The sequence below is a fragment of the Scyliorhinus torazame genome, chromosome 3 (assembly GCF_047496885.1).
Source record: "Scyliorhinus torazame isolate Kashiwa2021f chromosome 3, sScyTor2.1, whole genome shotgun sequence".
Classification (NCBI taxonomy): Eukaryota; Metazoa; Chordata; class Chondrichthyes; order Carcharhiniformes; family Scyliorhinidae; genus Scyliorhinus; species Scyliorhinus torazame.
The window spans coordinates 261,303,341-261,319,710 of record NC_092709.1 but is presented as its reverse complement, the minus strand read 5'-3'; the positions used below and the strand labels follow the sequence as shown (position 1 = coordinate 261,319,710).

General features: G+C 46.8%; 1 protein-coding gene across 4 annotated transcripts in view; it reads right to left on the bottom strand.

Moving 5' to 3' along the window:
* The window catches only part of LOC140409077 (probable E3 ubiquitin-protein ligase HERC1), a 701,933-nt gene that overhangs the window by 403,634 nt on the left and 281,929 nt on the right, over positions 1-16,370 (bottom strand). For all 4 annotated transcript variants that reach the window (XM_072497165.1, XM_072497164.1, XM_072497166.1 and 1 more), the window contains 2 exons: positions 12,616-12,783; positions 8,285-8,524 (listed from right to left, as the gene is read on the bottom strand). In XM_072497165.1, coding sequence (XP_072353266.1) covers positions 8,285-8,524; positions 12,616-12,783 — 408 coding nt within the window. The remainder of the gene's footprint in view (positions 1-8,284; positions 8,525-12,615; positions 12,784-16,370) is intronic.

Sequence of the window (16,370 nt, the reverse complement as noted above, 5' to 3'; positions counted from 1 at the left end):
TTCTTTTCTAGGTGATTATAAATCCTATCTCTTATAATCCTTTCCAAAACTTTGCCCACAACAGAAGTAAGGCTCACTGGTCTATAGTTACCGGGGTTGTCTCTACTCCGCTTCTTGAACAAGGGGACAACATTTGCTATCCTCCAGTCTTCTGGCACTATTCCTGTAGACAATGACGACATAAAGATCAAAGCCAAAGGCTCTGCAATCTCCTCCCTAGCTTCCCAGAGAATCCCATCCAGCCCAGGGGACTTATGTATTTTCACACTGTCCAGAATTTCTAACAACTCCTCCTTATAAACCTCAATCCCATCTAGTCTAGTAGGCTGTATCTCAGTATTCTCCTCGACAACAGTCTTTTTCCTATGTGAATACTGACGAAAAATATTCATTTAGCACCTCTCCTATCTCCTCGGACTCCAAGCACAACTTCCCACAGTCCTTGACTGACCCTACTCTTACCCTAGTTATTATTTTATTCCTGACATACCGATAGAAAGCTTTAGGGTTTTCCTTGATCCCACCTGCCAAGGACTTCTCGGGCGACATTCTCCGACCCCCCGCCAGGTCGGAGAATCGCCGGGGGCTGGCGTGAATCCCGCCCCCGCCGGTTGCCAAAGTCTCCGGCACCGGATGTTCAGCGGGGGCGGGAATCACGGCGCGCCGGTTGGCGGGTCCCCCCGCTCGATTCTCCGGCCCGGATGGGTCGAAGTCCCACCGATAAATTGCCTGTCCCGCCGGTGTAAATTGAACCACCTACCTTACCGGCGGGACAAGGCGGCGCGGGCAGGCTCCGGGGTCCTGGGGGGGGCGCGGGGCGATCTGGCCCCGGGGGGTGCCCCCACGGTGGCCTGGCCCGCGATCGCGGCCCACCGATCCACGGGGGGACCTGTGCCGTGGGGGCACTCTTTCCCTTCCGCCTCGGAAGAGACTCCCTCCACTGCGCATGCGTGGAAAACTGTCAGCGGCCGCTGACGCTCCCGCGCACGCGCCGCCCGGAGATGTCATTTCCGCGACAGCTGGCGGGGCACCAAAGGCCTTTTCCGCCAGCTGGCGGGGTAGAAATTCCTCCGGCGTCGGCCTAGCCCCTCAATGTTGGGGCTCGGCCCCCAAAGGTGCGGAGCATTCCGCACCTTTGGGGCGGCGCGATGCCCGTCTGATTGGTGCCGTTTTGGGCGCCAGTCGGCGGACATCGCTCCGTTTCGTGAGAATTACGCCCCTCATGTCCCCTCTTGGCTCTTCTTAGCTCTCTCTTTAGGTCCTCCCTGGCTAACTTGTAACTCTCAAGCGCCCTAACTGAACCTTCACATCTCATCTTTACATAAGCCTCCTTCTTCCTCTTGACAAGTGATTCAACTACTTTAGTAAACCACGGTTCCCTCTCTCGACCACTTCCTCCCTGCCTGACAGGTACATACTTATCAAGGACACGAAGTAGCTGTTCCTTGAACAAGCTCCACATTTCAATTGTGCCCATCCCCTGCAGTTTCCCTCCCCATCCTATGTATCCTAAGTCTTGCCTAATCGCATCATAAATACCTTTGCCTAGCTATAACTCTTGCCCTGTGGTATATACCTATCCCTTTCCATCGCTAAAGTAAACGTAACCGAGTTGTGGTAACTATCACCAAAGTGCTCACCTACCTCCAAATCTAACAATTGGCCTGGTTCATTACCCATTACCAATGTGGCCTCGCCTCTTGTTGGCCTATCTACCTACTGTGTCAGGAAACCCTCCTGCACACATTGGACAAAAACTGACCCATCTAAAGTACTCGAACTATAGCGTTTCCGGTCAATATTTGGAAAGTTAAAGTCCCCCATAACAACTACTCTGTTACTTTCGCTCCTATCCAGAATCATCTTTGCAATCCTTTCCTCTACATCTCTGGAACTTTTTGGAGGCCTACAGAAAACTCCCAACAGGGTGACCTCTCCTTTCCTGTTTCTAACCTCAGCCCATACTACCTCAGTAGAAGAGTCCTCATCAAACGTCCTTTCCGCCACCGTAATACTGTCCTTGACTAACAATGCCACACCTCCCCGTCTTTCACCACCTTCCCTGAGCTTACTGAAACATCTAAACCCCGGAACCTGCAACAACCATTCCTGTCCCTGCTCTATCCATATCTCTGAAATGGCCACAACATCGAAGTCCCAGGTACCAACCCATGCTGCAAGTTCACCCACCTTATTCCGGATGCTCCTGGCGTTGAAGTAGACACACTTCAAACCACCTTCCTGCCTGCCAGTACACTCCTGCGACCTTGAAACCTTACTCATGACCTCGCTACTCTCAACCTCCTGTACACTGGAGCTACAATTCAGGTTCCCACCCCCCTGCTGAATTAGTTTAAACCCTCCCGAAGAGCATAAGCAAAGTTCCCCCCCAGGATATTGGTACCCCTCTTGTTCAGGTGTCGACCATCCCGTTTGTCGAGGTCCCACCTAGCCCAGAATGAGCCCCAAATATCCAGGTATCTGAATCCCTCCCTCCTGCACCATCCTTGTGGCAACATGTTCAACTGTTCTCTCTCCCTATTCCTCGTCTCGCTAGCACGTGGCACGGTTAACAACCCAGAGATAAAAACTCGGTTTGTTCTAGCTCTCAGATTCCACCCGAGCTCCCTGAATACCTGCCTTACATCCCCATCCCTTTTCCTACCTATGTCGTTGATGCCTATGTGGACCATGACTTGGGGCTGCTCCCCCTCCCCCTTAAGGATCCCGAAAACACGATCCGAGACATGACGGACCCTGGCACCTGGGAGGCAACACACCAACCGCGGGTCGCTCTTGTTCCCACAGAATCTCCTATCTATCCCCCTAACTATGGAGTCCACAATGACTAATGCTCTACTCCTCTCCCCCCTTCCCTTCTGAGAAACAGGGACAGACTCTGTGCCAGAGACCTGTATCCCATGGCTTACCCCTGGTAAGCACCCCCCCCCCCCCCCCCCCCCCGGCACCCACACCACCACCACTATCCAAAGCAGTATACTTGTTACTAAGGGGAATGGCCACAGGGGATCCCTGTACTGACTGCTTCCTCCCAGCCCCTCTCACCGTCACCCATCTATCTTTATTCTTCGGAGTAACTACATCCCTGAAGCTTCTATCTATGACCACCTCTGCCTCCAGAATGATCCGAAGTTCATCCAGCTCAAGCTCCCTCACGCGGTTTTTGAGGAGTTGGAGATGGGTGCACTTCCCACAGGTGAAATCAGCAGGGACACTGACAGTGTCCCTCACCTCAAACATTCTGCAGGAGGAACATTGCACTGCCTTCCCTGCCAGCCCCTCCAGATAACTTGCAGATAAAACAAGAAAAAGAAAGAAAGAGCTTATCTGATATTCACTCAACCCCTTAGGTTAGAGGAGGTGGCTCCTCTCCCGCGCTTTTAAATCTCCGGCTCCTCTCCCATTTTTAAATCTCCGGCTCCTCTCCCGTGCTTTTAAATCTCCGGCACCTCTCCCGCTTTTAAATCTCCGGCTCCTCTCCCGCTTTTAAATCTCCGGCTCCTCTCCTGCTTTTAAATCACCGGCTCCTCTCCCGCTTTTCAATGTCCCGACAACATCCAACAACTATCAAAAATTGAAAGTGAACTGGACTAGCCATATAAATACTGTGGATGCAAGAGTAAGTCAGAGGCTAGGAATCCTGCAGTAAGTAACTCACCTCCTGAATCTCCAAAGCATTTTCACCATCGACAAGGCACAAGTCAAGAGTGTAATGGAATAATCTCCATTTGCCTGGATGAGCGCAGCTTCAACAACACTCGAGTAGCTCAACACCATTCAGGACAAAGCAGCCCACTTACTGGCACCGCATCCACAAACATTTTCCACCCGCAACACACTGTGGCAGCCGTGTGCATCATCTACAAGATGCACTGCAGGAACTCAACAGCATCTCCTAAGCCCATTTTGAAGGACAAGGGTTGCAGACACATGGGAACATCACCGTCTAGAAGTTCCCCTCCAAGCCACTCACCAGCCTGACTTGAAAATATACCGCTGTTCCTTCACTGTCACAGGACCAACATTCTAACATCACTGTGGATGGACCTACGCCACATGGATTGCAGCGGATCTAGAAGGCAGCTCACCATCATTTTTACAAGGAGAATCAGGGATGATCAATAAGTGTGGTTCTAGCCAGCAACACCCACAAGACCATAAGACATAGGAGCAGAATTAGGCTACTTGGCCATTGAGTCTGCTCCGCCATTCAATCATGGCTGATATTTTCTCATCCCCATTCTCCTGCATTCTCCCCATAACCCTGATCCCCTTATTAATCAAGAACCTATCTATCTCTGTCTTAAAGACACTCAGTGAATTGGCCTCCACAGCCTTCTGCGGTAAAGAGTTCTACAGATTAACCACCCTCTGGCTGAAGAAATTCCTCCACATCGCGGTTTTAAAGGATCATCCCTTCAGCCTGAGATTGTGACGTCTGCTTCTAGTTTTTCCTACAAGTGGAAACATCCTCTCCACGTCAACTCTATCCATGCCGTATCTTGTAAGTTTCAATAAGATCCCCTCGCATCCTTCTAAACTCAAACGAGTACAGACCCAGAGTCCTCAACCGTTCCTCATACGACAAGTTCTACATTCCAGGGATCATTCTTGTGAACCTCCTCTGGACCCTTTCCAAGGCCAGCACATCCTTCCTTAGATATGGGGCCCAAAACTGCTCACAATACTCCAAATGGGGTCTGCCCAGAGCCTTATACAGCCTCAGAAGTACATCCCTAGTCTTGTATTCTAGCCCTCTTGACAATGCTAACATTGCATTTGCCTTCTTAACTGCCGACTGAACCTGCACATTAGCCCACATCCCAAGAATGAATGTTTTAAAACGTTCTAATAGGGGCAGCATGGTGGCACAGTGGTAAGCACTGCTGCCTCACAGCGCCAGGGATCCGGGTTCAATTCTGATCTCGGGCAATGTTCTGCTTGGAGTTTGCATATTCTTCGCGTGTCACACAGAATACCACAGCGCAGAAGAGGCCCTTCGGCCCATCGAGTCTGCACAGATGCATGAAAGGCCCTAATCCCACTTGCCGGCACTTGACCCATAGCCTTGAATGTTATGGCGTGCCAAGTACTCATCCAGGTACTTTAAAGGATATGAGGTAGCCCATCTCTACCACCTTCCCAGGCAGTGCATTCCAGACCGTCACCACTCTCTGGGTAAAAACGTTCTTCCTCGAATCCCCCTAAACCTCCTGCCCCTCACTTTGAACTTATGTCCCCTCATAACTGACCCTTCAACCAAGGGTATCATCTATGCCCCGATTGAGAAAAGCGAGTGTCACATATGCCTTTTCCATCTCCCTATTTATCCTGCCCTTCTACCTTCAGAGATGCCAAAGTCCCTTTGTTCTTCGGAAATTTCCAGTGTCAGAACTTTCATAATATACTTCCTTGTTAATTTATTCCTTCCAAAGTGTATCACCTCACACTTTTCAGTGCTAAATTCCATCTGCCACTTATCCGTCCATTTGACCATCCCGTCTGTATTTTCTACTAACCCAAGATACTCAACCCTCACTGTTAAACCACCCGGTCAATCTTTGTGTCATCTGCAAACTTACTGATCCTGCTTGTCTGCGTGGGTTTCATCTGGATGTTCTGGTTTCCTCCCACAGTCCAAAGATGTGCAAGTTAGGTGGATTGGATGTGCTAAATTGACCCTTGGTGGGGTTACAGGGATAGGATGGGGGATTGGGCCTAGGTTAGGGTGCTCTTTCAGAGGATTGGTGCAAATTTGATGGGCCGAATGGCCTCCTTCTGCACTGTAGGGATTTTATGTTTCTATGAATTGCTGCTAAACAACTTATATGGCACTGACAATTAACTTTAACAATTGTAGAATCTCATTCCTTCTGATTTCAATTATTTGTTGATGATTTTTAAAAATGCCTTTTCTTTTTATCTCTCATCCCGCTCTCATAATCCAGTCTTTCATTCCCCTTCTTTACTTCACTTCCTGCAATTGATTTGATACTGAATTCACTATTCTGACACTTCCACTTCCATGCGAAATCTGAAATAAAAGGCTGTGTTTCCTGCCAATGCCATGAATACTCTTGCATGCACAGAACTAGTGTGTTGATTCACAACATCGTTTGAAGAGAGTAAAATGCAGCCAGGACTAAAGATGGTGCTGTTGAATTTACCACAGGTGGGTGGCAGCGTAAAACTACAAATTTCTAATCATCCAAAACAAATTTGGTTTTGCAATGAATCCTCACTGTTCTTGACAGGGTGAGTTTTGGAAGCGAGAGTTAAGGCACGGTAGCACAGTGGCTTAGCACTGTTGCTTCACAGCTCCAGGTTCCCAGGTTCGATTCCCGGCTTGGGTCATTGTCTGTGCGGAGTCTGCACGCTCTCCCCGTGCCTGCGTGGGTTTCATCCGGGTGCTCCGGTTTCCTCCCACAAGTCCCATAAGAAGTGCTGTTCGATAATTTGGGCATTCTGAATTCTGCCTCTGTGTACCCGAACAGCCACCGGAGTGTGACGACTAGGGGATTTTCACAGTAATTTCATTGCAGTGTTAATGTAAGCCTACTTGTGACAATAAAGATTCTTATTATTAGGAGGTTACTTCTAGCCCCGAGAGATTTAGCAGCCGAAAACTCAGACATCAATTTCGGACCAAGAGAGGCCAGGGGCATAATTCTCCGGAAACGGCGCGATGTCCACCGACTGGAGCCCAAAACGGCGCAAATCAGATGGGCATCGCGCCGCCCCAAAGGTCCGGAATGTTCCGTATCTTTGGGGGCCGAGCCCCAACCTTGAGGGGCTAGGCCGGCGCCAGACGAAATTCCGCCCCGCCAGCTGGCGGAAAAGACCTTTGGTGCCCCGCCAGCTGGCGCGGAAATGACATCTCCGGGCGGCGCATGCGCGGGAGCGTCAGCGGCCGCTCACGGCATCCCCGCGCATGCGCAGTGGAGTCTCTTCCGCCTCCGCCATGGTGGAGACCGTGGCAGAGGTGGAAGGGAAAGAGTGCCCCCACGGCACAGGCCCGCCCGCGGATCGGTGGGCCCCGATTGCAGGCCAGGCCACCGTGGGGGCACCCCCCGGGGCCAGATCGCCCCGCGCCCCCCCCAGGACCCTGGAGACCGCCCGCGCCGCCTTGTCCCGCCGGTAAGGTAGGTGGTTTCATTTACGCCGGCGGGACAGGCATTTTAGCGGCGGGACTTCGGCCCATCCGGGCCGGAGAATCGAGCGGGGGGGGGCCGCCAACCGGCGCGGCGCGATTCCCGCCCCCACCGAATTTCAGGTGCCGGAGACGTCGGCAACCGGCAGGGGCGGGATTCACGCCAGCCCCCGGCGATTCTCCGACCCGGCAGGGGGTCGGAGAATTTCGCCCCAGAACTGTAGTACATGCAAATCACAATGTGTTGCAGGGTTTGGAAGAGGTCACAAAGGAAGGGAAGAGGCAGGTTGGTAGGGAAGAGTATTAGGTCTGAGGCAGGGCTGGAGAATGTACCCATTTACAGCTCTCCTAGGCCCATCTTTTGTTTAACTGATTATTCTTTTTGCGTTGTACCATCATTCCTTGTGTCATTTATCCCTTTTACTCTTCCTTTTTGTTCTTTGACCTTCCCTGCCACTGCTGCACATACTTAAGAACCTGTTACAATTCTAATTTACTCCAATTCTAATTAATGGTCATTGACCTTAAACTTTAATTTTTAAAGTTTTAATGTTTCTCTCTCCATATTTGCAACCTGACCTGCTAGCTATTTACAGTATTTTCTCACTTTCCGGTTCAGTGGCAGTGCTGCGCACGAACAATTCTTCAGTCTGATTGCTTACAGTGAAACAGTTATGTTCCCCGTTTGGTCAATGCTCTAAAAAAGATGGGTTTTTTGATAGTTGGTTAAAAGAACTTCAAGTGTAAAGCCCCTGGAAAAGCCATCAGCAAGTGCAATGTTAATCCTGTTAATCGCAAAATCTGGCCGATTAATAACATGATGATGAATGTAATACTGATGTTTAAACTATTTTCTGTCCAATTAAACTACAACAAAAAAGCTACAGTGAGAAAAAATTCACATAATTCTTCCATTATCAAACTTTCGACAAAGTACCTGAAGTTTAACCAAAGTGTAGCTATTACATAGCATAATTTCATTTTTGTCTCCCAAACAAAATTCTAATGCATAAATTATTACATAGTATAAAAGCATGATGCATTAGTGCACCAAGAAATGCACTATATTTCTTGCATATTAATCGATAACTGAATGTCGAAGTATTTTCTTACCTCACCATTCTTTCCAAATGAGATTGTTCTTGCTTCCACATCCAAGACACAGGTTATACAGTCTCCCTGTGTGTAGCTGGGTAGGATACAACTTTGTTCCCCACTATGGTAAAGATTCCCACTATAAGCTCTGTAGAGCCACATGTCTGATGTTGTACGATGGTTGAAATCTCTGATGGGCCACCGTGATACTCCAACACATGTACCTTCATTCCCTTTATTCTCCCTGGTTATGTAAAACTGTGCACAAATTAATAAGAAAAAAAAATTAATTTAACAAGAGCATCCAAGGCAAAAAGATGTGTCATGTCCTGCTTTAAATCAAAAACGTTGAAATAAAATTATGTTTTACTTTAAAAAATGTTTACCTGATTAATTAGATAGCCACTGGTATTACACACAATCATTGTTACATCTCTTCCTTAAAACAGGAAGGTGGAAGAGCCAGGCAAATTTACACTGTCATTTCAACTTCATGATCGGGAAGAGGCGAGCTCTTTTTAGCTCTGATCCCCTTGCACCTTATATTGGCTGCGCTGTTTATTACATTATAACAGTGACAACACTTTAAAACAACTTCATTGACTGTAAAGCATATTGGTACATTTTGAAGTTGCGCCACTACGTAAAGGTAAAGTCGCCATAGTCCCAGATGACCATAGGTTGCTTTCCCTTTTGAGGGGGAGAGCTGACTGGTGATGATTAACCGGAGGATCATCACCATAAGACCATGAGACATAGGAGCAGAATTAGGCCACTCGGCCCATCATGTCTGCTCTGCCATTCAATCATGGCTGATATTTTTCTCATTCCCACTCTTCCGCCTGCTCCCCAAAACCCCTGATCCCCTTATTAATCAAGAATCTATCTTTGGTTGTCTTAAAAAGACACTCAGGGATTTGGCCTCCACAGCCTTCTGCAGCAAATAGTTCCACAGATCCACCACCCTCTAGTTGAAGGATGAAACCGTACTGACTCAGTCCTATTTTATCATGCACTTCCAAGTACTCCACAATATTATCTTTAATAATAGACGCTAAAATCTTACCAATGACCGAAGTCGAGCTAACCAGTCCATAATTTCCCGTCTTCTGCCTCCCTCCCTTCTTAAACAGGGGTGTTACATTAGCCATTTTCCAATCCTCTGGGACACTCCCTGCCTTCATTCATTCCTGAAGGGTCACCACCAATGTGTCCACAATCTCCTCAGCTATCTCCTTTAGAAACCTAGGGTGTAGTCCTTACGGTCCAGGTGATTTATCCACCTTCAGACCTTACAGTTTCCCCAGAACTTGCTCCGTAATGATGGCCACTACGCTCGCCTCTGCCCCCTGATTCTCCTGGAGCTCTGGTATCCCACTGGTGTCTTCCACCGTGAAGACTGATGCAAAGTAACTATTCAGTTCCTCTGCCATTTCTTTGTTTCCTATTTCTACTTTTCCTGCCTCGTTTACGAGTAGTTCAATGTCTATTGTTGCCTTTCTCTTACCTTTTACATATGGAAAAAAACTCTTCCTTTCTTTGTTTATATTACTAGCTAGCTTATACTCATTTTTCATCTTCTCCTCCCCCTTATTGCTTTTTAGTTGTCCTCTGCTCACTTTTAAAGGCTTGTCACATTGTATGTTTTTTCTTTTGCTTTTATGCTGTCCTTGACTGCCCTCATCAGCCACTGATGCCTTGTCCTCCCCTTTACATGTTTCCTCCTCCTTGGGAATGAATTTCTGTTCTGCCTCCCGAATAACCCCCAAAAACTCCTGCCATTGCTGTTCCACTGTCTTCTCTGCTAGGCTCCCCTTCCAATCAACTCTGGCTAACTCTTCCCTCATGTCTTTGTAGTTACCTTTATTTAATTGTAATACCGTTACATCTGATTCCAGCTTCTCCTTCTCAAACTGTAGGGTGAATGCTATCATGTTGTGGTCACTGCTCCCTAAGGTTTCCTTCACCTTAAGTTCCCTAACCAAGTCACTAAATCCAGAATTACCTGTACCCTAGTGAGCTCTGTCACATGTCAAAATATGTCTTAGACATTTCATATATTCCTTTTCTTGGGATCCACTATCAACTGGATTTTCCCAGTCCACCGACATATTGAAGTCCCCCATGATTATTGTGATATTGCCTTTCTTACATACCTTTTCTATCTCCTGATTTATTTTATGTCCCACATCCTGACTACTGCTAGGTGGCCTGTACATAACTCCCATCAGGGTCTTATTAACTTTGTGATTCCTTAACTCTACCCACACAGATTCTAAGCCTTCTGATCCTATATCGCATCTTGCTATCGTTTTAATTTAATTCCTTAATAACAATGCAACTCCACCCCCTTTGCCCATCTGCCTGTCCTTTCGATAGGACTCATATCTTTGGATATTTAGATCCCAGCCCTGATCCCCTTGCAGCCACATCTCTGTGATGCCCACAACATCGTAAGGGTTAATTTCATTGTGCGCAACAAGCTCATTTACCTTGTTCCTCATACTGCGTGCATTTAGGTATAACACCCTCAGTCCTGCATTGACCACCTCTCCTCATATTTGTCACCTTTTTTGCTCTGCCTGAAGTTAGATTCCTGCTACCTTCTATACTCTCTGTTCTATTATGTGGTCTGGAAACTTTACTAACATCTCCTGAGCCCTTGGCTCTTTTAATTAGTTTAAAGTCTTCGTCATTAACCTGCACTTCTACCTTCTCCTTTAACTTTGATTTTCTAATTCTCCATACATCTGAACCCTCAGGGCGACATGGTAACACAGTGGTTAGCACTGTTGCTTCACAGCTCCAGGTCGATTCCTGCCTTGGGTCATTGTCTGTGCAGAGTCTGCACGTTCTCCCAGTCTCTGCATGGGTTTCTTCCAGGTGCTCTGGTTTCCTCCCACAGTCCAAAGATGTGCTTGTTAGGTGGATTGACCATGCTAAATTGCCCTTCATGTCCAAAAAGGTTGTGGGGTTGCTGGGTTAACGTGGAGGTGTGGGCCTATGTGGGGTGTTCTTTCTAAGAGCCGGTGCAGACTTGATGGGCCGAATGATCTCCTTCTGCACTGCAAAATGATTCTCACACTTCAGCAAGGGGCAAGTTTGAGAAGATGGGCCTTCATGAATAACCTCAGCCATTACGGGAATTTAACCCTCGCTCTACACGAACCAGCTGTATAACCAACTGAGTTAATTTTAACCACTATATTTGTGATGCACGAACGGATCCTTTCACACAAAGTGAAGGGAACCTGGTCATTCTTTCCAGGTAAAACCAGGGTCGGTGTCATTAATAAAGTTAATGTCAATTTGACAAAGTAATATACATTTACCTCTGTGCTTGTAATTGATAGTGACTACAGGTTTTACCTATGATAAGGAATGGATAGAGGTGATCTTGCATTTTACCAAAAAAAAAAATGAGTGTTTCCCTCGTTTGCTAACAGAAAGCATTTCCCAGCATATGCTTTATTTATTGTCTGAAGAGTAAAAGCTATCGGTTAAATATGTAAACTTGCAGACACTATGCAGATAATGCAATCATAAATGTACTAATGCTTTATTGCTCCTGGATCACATCTCAAAAGTACTGAAAATGACTCATTTGATTTTTATTAAATTGAGATTGAGAGATTTACAACTGTGTTGGGCAATTACCTAATTTTGGGAATTGCACCATTAGATTGGGTGTAACTATTCTTGAAAAAGATGGAAGTGTTTCAGGAAAACATATCAATAAAGTTCATTGTTAATGATATGGCAGCATCTGTGGAGAGTTCTGTTTTGAATCAAATACGATTTTTAATAACAACTCTATTTTTCCTTTTCCAGATGCTGTCTGATCCATAGAATCCCGACAGTGAAAAAGGCAGCCATTTGGCCCATTGGGTCTGCAGTAACCCTCCGAAAGAGCACACAAACTAGCCCTACTCCCCCACCCTATCACCATAACCCTGCGCATTGATTGTGGCCAATCCACCAAACCTGCACATCTTTGGACATTATGGGGCAATTTAGCATGGCCAATTCATCTAACCTTCACATCTTTGGACTGTGGGAGAAACCGGAGCACCTGAAGGAAACCCACACAGACATAGGGAGAATATGCAAACTCCACACAACCAGTTACCCAAGGCCAAAACTGAACCCAGGTCCCTGGCGCTGTAAGGCAGCAGTCCTAACCACTGTGCACTATGCTGAGTCTTTACAGTATTTCCTGTTTTTCATATTTCCAGGATCTGTAATGTTTTCCTTTTATTTCAATGTTAATTATACAGGTACAACTGAAAATTAGACTTTAGACTGTTCATAACCTATTATTTCTGGGGTGTTTAAAATAGCATACTTGCCTTCCACTGAAAGCAGCCAGATGTTATGGCAGTTGTTGCTAAGCCATATCCTTTGCCCCCTGCACCATGAGATAAAACATTTCCAGATTCCATAACACTGCAAACCATTTTATCTGGATCAAATGAAAACTCTTTAATGGGTATGCTGTCATCCTCTTTATTGTCTGTCTGAAACAAAAATAAAAATGTACACTCAGCAAAGTTCACATTCAGAACTATTAAAGTAAAAAGTATCTAGTATAATTGGAGAATCACTTCTTGATATCATAGAATCATCATAGAATTTACAGTGCGGAAGGAGGCCATTCGGCCCATCGAGTCTGCACCGGCTCCTGGAAAGAGCACCCTACCTAAGCCCACACCTCCACCCTATCCCCATAACCCAGTAACCCCACCCAACACTAAGGGCAATTTAGCACAGCCAATCCACCTAACCTGCACATCTTTGGACTGTGGGAGGAAACCGGAGCACCCGGAGGAAACCCACGCACACACGGGGAGAACATGCAGACTCCGCACAGACAGTGACCAAGCCGGGAATCGAACCTGGGACCCTGGAGCTGTGAAGCAATTGTGCTAACCACCATGCTACCGTGCTGCCCTGTATGTTCTGGATATCTTCTGCTTAAAGAACTACCTCAATTGCTGCCTAAATCATGACTGCAGAAAAACTTAAGGTGACTTACTCCGATAGTAAACTGGTGCATATGTAATAAAATAAAAAGTGAAAATTCAAATAAAATTTGTTTAGAATTGTATGTATGTATATTTTTTAACATTAAAATGCTCCAAGTATTTCACAGAAGCATTACAAAGCAAAATTTGACACAAAGCCACATAAGCAGATATTAAGGTAGATGACTGAAAACGTAATTAAAGTGGTTTAGGAGAGCTTTAGAGGAGGCATGTGAGTATAGAAGCAGAGTTTTAGGGAGGAAACTCCAGAGTTTTAGGATGTTGGCTGCTGAAGACATGATCACCAATGGTGGAGTACTATCTGCGAGGGTTGTGGGATTTGAGGAGATTACAAAGATAGGAAGGGGTGAGGCCATTCAAGGATTTGAAAAAAAGGATGATAATTTTAAAATTAAAGTCTTGCTAATTTAAGTTGGCAAGGAGAGGAGTAATGATTTGATTTTATCTATTTATTGTCACATGTACCGAAGTACAGTGGAAAATAGTTTTCTGCGGCCAAAGGAAGGTACACAGTAGACAAAAAAAATGTGGATAGTTACAGTGAATGCCAGTACACCGACAAATAAGTAATTAGTTCCAGTATGGAACAAGGGCAAAATAACAAAGCAAACACGACATAAGCAAGAGCAGCATAGGGCGTTGAGAATAGTGTCTTATAGGGAATAGATCAGTCCGAAGGAGAGTCGTTGAGGAGTCTGGTAACTGTGGGGAAGAAGCTGTTCCTAAGTCTGGATGTGCGGGTCTTCAGACTTCTGTACCTTCTGCCTGATGGAAGGTTCTGGAAGAGGGCAAAGCCTGGATGCAAGGGGTCTCTGACAATGCTGTCTGCCTTCCTGAGGCAGCGGGAGGTGTAGACAGAATCAATGGGAGGGGGGAAAGCTTGTGTAATGCGTTGGGCTGAGTTCACCGCACTGCAGTTTCTTGCGATCATGGGCCGAGCAGTTGCCATACCAAACTGTGATGCAGCCAGGTGATCTATCTCCCATCTGTAGTCTGACTCATCGTTGTTTGAGATACGACCCACCACAGTCGTATCAACCACAAACTTACAGATAGAATTGGAGTCAAATTTTGCCAAATGGGTGAACCAAATTTAGTGCAAGTTTGGGGCAGCATGGTAGCATAGTGGTTAGCACAGTTGCTTCACAGCTCCGGGGTTCCAGGTTCGATTCTCAGCTTGTGTCACTGTGTGGAGTCTGCACGTTCTACCCATATTTGCGTGGGTTTCCTCCCACAGTCCAAAGAAGGTTAGGTGGGGTTACGAAGATAGGGTGGAGGTGTGGGGATAGGGTGGATGTATGGGCTTAGGTAGGGTGCTCTTTCCAAGGACTGGTGCAGACACGATGGGCCGAATGGCCTCCTTCTGCACTGTAAATTCTATGATTCCATGATACAGACTGCAGAGATTTAGATCAGCAGAGTTTTGTTTTGTATAAATTTAGAGTACCCAATTCATTTTTCCAATTAAGGGGCAATTTAGCGTGGCCAATTCACCTACCTTGCACAACTTTTGGGTTGTGGGGCAAAACCCACGCAAACACGGGGAGAATGCGTAAACTCCATGCAAACCAGGATCGAACCTGGGACTTTGGCGCTATGAGGCAGCAGTGCTAACCACTGCGCCACTGTGCTGCCCCTGATGAGCAGAGTTTATGGAGGATAGGGGTTACTTGCTGCACTGCTGTCTCAGTGCGCGAGTGACCCGGGTTCGATTCAGACCTCAGGCAAATGTCTGAGTGGAGTTTGTATGTTCTCCCCATGTCTGCGTAGGTCTCCTTCAGGTGCACCGGTTTCCTGCCACAGTCCAAAGATGTGCGGGTTAGGTGGATTGGCCATTCTAAATTGCCCTTAGTGTCTAAAAGTTTGGTGAAGTCACGGGGATAGGGTTGAGGATTAGGCCTAGGTAGGGTGCGCTTTCGGAGGGTTGGTGCAGGCTCGATGGGCTGTATAGCCTCCTTCTGCACTGTAGGGACTCATTGATAACATTGGAGGCTGGCCATGATTTCATTGAAATAGTTAAGGCCTAGAGGCAACATGAGTTTCAGTGATAGATGAGCTGAGGCGGGCAGAGTCAGGCAAAGTTGCGGAGGTGGGAATATTCGGTTTTACTGCTAGTATAATATGTTAAGGGCTCAGACTGGTGTCAAATGTGAAGCCAAGATTACAACCAGTCTCATTCAGCTTCAGGCAGTTGCCAAGTGATGAATAAAGTTGATGCTAGGCAAGGGAGATTGTACTGGACACCAAAGTCAATGGTTTTCATTCCCCCAATATATAATTGGAGGAATTTTCTGCTCATTCAGTTCAGGATGTTGGTTAATCAATCTGACAAGTTCAAGAAAGTGGTTGAGGTAGGTGGGTGTGAGATATAGCTGGGTGTAGTCAGGTTACATCAAAACTGACACTGTTTTTAATGATGTCTTTGAGGGGTAGCATGTAGATGAGTAATAGCAGAGGTAGAGGACAAAATAAGTCCTGAGGGACACCAGAGTGCGTGAGTGACAAATGAAGTAATTGCAGCTGAATCTCTGGCTATGGTTATCTAGAAAGGAGGTACCACATCCCCGCCCGAGACGGAGAATGGTTTTTTCAGTTTCTCATCCTGCCCTGACCGCACCCACCAGCCTAAAAATTGAGGCTGGGCAGGAAAAGGCCCTTTAATAGGAGAGAGGACACGTCCCCTCCCTGAGGCCCTGTCAGCCTCATCGTGAAACTGAATCCCTGGAGAATACCGGGTCGGGCCCACAAATGACATGCCAATGGTGTTTACTGTACGTGCGTTCCGGACTGCATTGACGCCGCTGTCAAGGTGATGGCGAATAGCGATTTGACATAAAATCGGCACCCATCACGACCTTAGCGTCGGAACCTATTCTCCACCCAATCGTGTTTCTCGATTTCGGCGTCAGCCAATGGAGAATCCCGCCCATATAAATATGAAAATCTGTGTTTTCAAAGCACATTGTAAAAACATATAGGAGCCTAACTCTCCAAATTCCATGGTGACAGAAGACTCAGTGAAGCCCATCTCCCCTCCTGCCCAAGCGCAAACAGATACT